General features: G+C 53.2%; 1 protein-coding gene across 1 annotated transcript in view; it reads right to left on the bottom strand.

The window, feature by feature from the left end:
- The window catches only part of HIC1 (HIC ZBTB transcriptional repressor 1), an 18,042-nt gene extending 16,550 nt beyond the window's left edge, over window positions 1-1,492 (bottom strand). Inside the window, exon 1 of the mRNA XM_029961275.1 lies at window positions 1,326-1,492. Coding sequence (XP_029817135.1) covers window positions 1,326-1,492 — 167 coding nt within the window. The remainder of the gene's footprint in view (window positions 1-1,325) is intronic.

Below are 1,492 nucleotides of genomic sequence, written 5' to 3'. Positions count from 1 at the left end.
TCCCTCCACGGCTGCCCAGGGCTGAGGGGGCAGAGCAGAGAGACAAAAGCGCCAGTGCGTTGTCGCAGCTGGTCGCTGTGTTCGGCCGGAGCTGCTGCTGCTGCAGCCCTCCCCCCAAAAACAGCCTCTCCGATGTGGTCACCAAGGAGTGCAGACACCCCACACCTTAAAACGAGCTGTGATACAGCCCAGCTGAAGTGGCCAAGCCGGCCACCACTGCCCAAACTCACCCCACAACACCCCCAGGACACCAGCCTGGGGCTGGGCTGCAGAGAAACTGCCTCATCCTCCTGACACCACCACCATTGTGCTGCTGAGTAACCAGCAACAAACCAGAAGGTAAAAACCTCCCAGGGCTGAGAACTACTCATTTCTGCTGCGTTGGTTTAACCTGTGGCAGCTCCCAGGCCTGTTCCCAGCTGAGGGAACATGGGAAGGGCTTCAGCCCTTGCCCCTCTGCCTGTTCCTGTTGTCCTCTGGCCGTTGCACGGATGACACTGCACTGCCCTGCCGCTCAGGCAGGGGGAAAATGAAGAATTTACACCTGATTTCTCTCTTTTGCCAGCCAAAAACCCCTAAGGAAAGCTGTGGTTAGAGAAGACCTTGAAGCACGGCCCTGGCTTGACCCTGGTGCCCGGCCTGCCCCAGCACTGTACTGGGCAGCAGCCAAGCAGGGCACCTTCACCTGTAACAGCAATAAAGGTTCCCATGTGCTTCTGGAAAATATTATCAAAGCCAGAAACAGAGTAACAAATTTTTCTCATTCATGGAGGCACTTTGTACAGGGAAGATTCAACACGTACTGAACCAGCAGACACTTCACTCTCAAAACAAACACCAGCCAGGGGTGAGAAGGTTTTCCAGGTCCAGACCAGCCGGAGGCTTGGCTTAATAGATATTAAAACACAGGAATCTTTGGGGGTAACAGCTGCAGGAGCTCTGTGACCTACAGACACTTCATGTGGCTGAGCTGAGGGACCCTGATTTTGAGCAGCTATTCGAGTCTCTGGAAGCACTTCACACACAGAGCAGTGTCACCCTCCTGCCCTCAATCCCCCCAGAGTCACACTACATCTCATACAATGTCATATACATATATATGTATATAATTTTATATACATATATGATTATATGTTATTTATATATTATTTACTCATGTATACAACAAAGCTGAAATAAAAAGGGAGATAAAGAACCATTTAGCTGGGCCCTGGGTGAACACTGCAGAGCACAGTGGTGCAGGGAGCTGCTGATGACTCTGGGGGCACTGAAACAGTCGTGGGTGTCTACACATGGTTCACCAGAGCCCCCTTTATTACACAGACCGTTCTGAAACCTCCCCAATGCCTGAGGGCTTGGCCTGCCCCTGCCCGGGTCGGAAGCGTTCCAAGAATTCCAGGTAGGCTTTCTTCTGCGCCGCAGCCGCGGGGATGAAGTGTCCGCCAGGGTGGGTGAGCACCACCGGTTCCACGAAGCATCGGGCCAGCTCCAT

The sequence above is a fragment of the Manacus vitellinus genome, unplaced genomic scaffold, assembly GCF_001715985.3.
Source record: "Manacus vitellinus isolate BGI_N305 unplaced genomic scaffold, ASM171598v3 scaffold_32_pilon, whole genome shotgun sequence".
Taxonomy (NCBI): Eukaryota; Metazoa; Chordata; class Aves; order Passeriformes; family Pipridae; genus Manacus; species Manacus vitellinus.
This window is presented reverse-complemented; position numbering and strand designations above follow the sequence as displayed.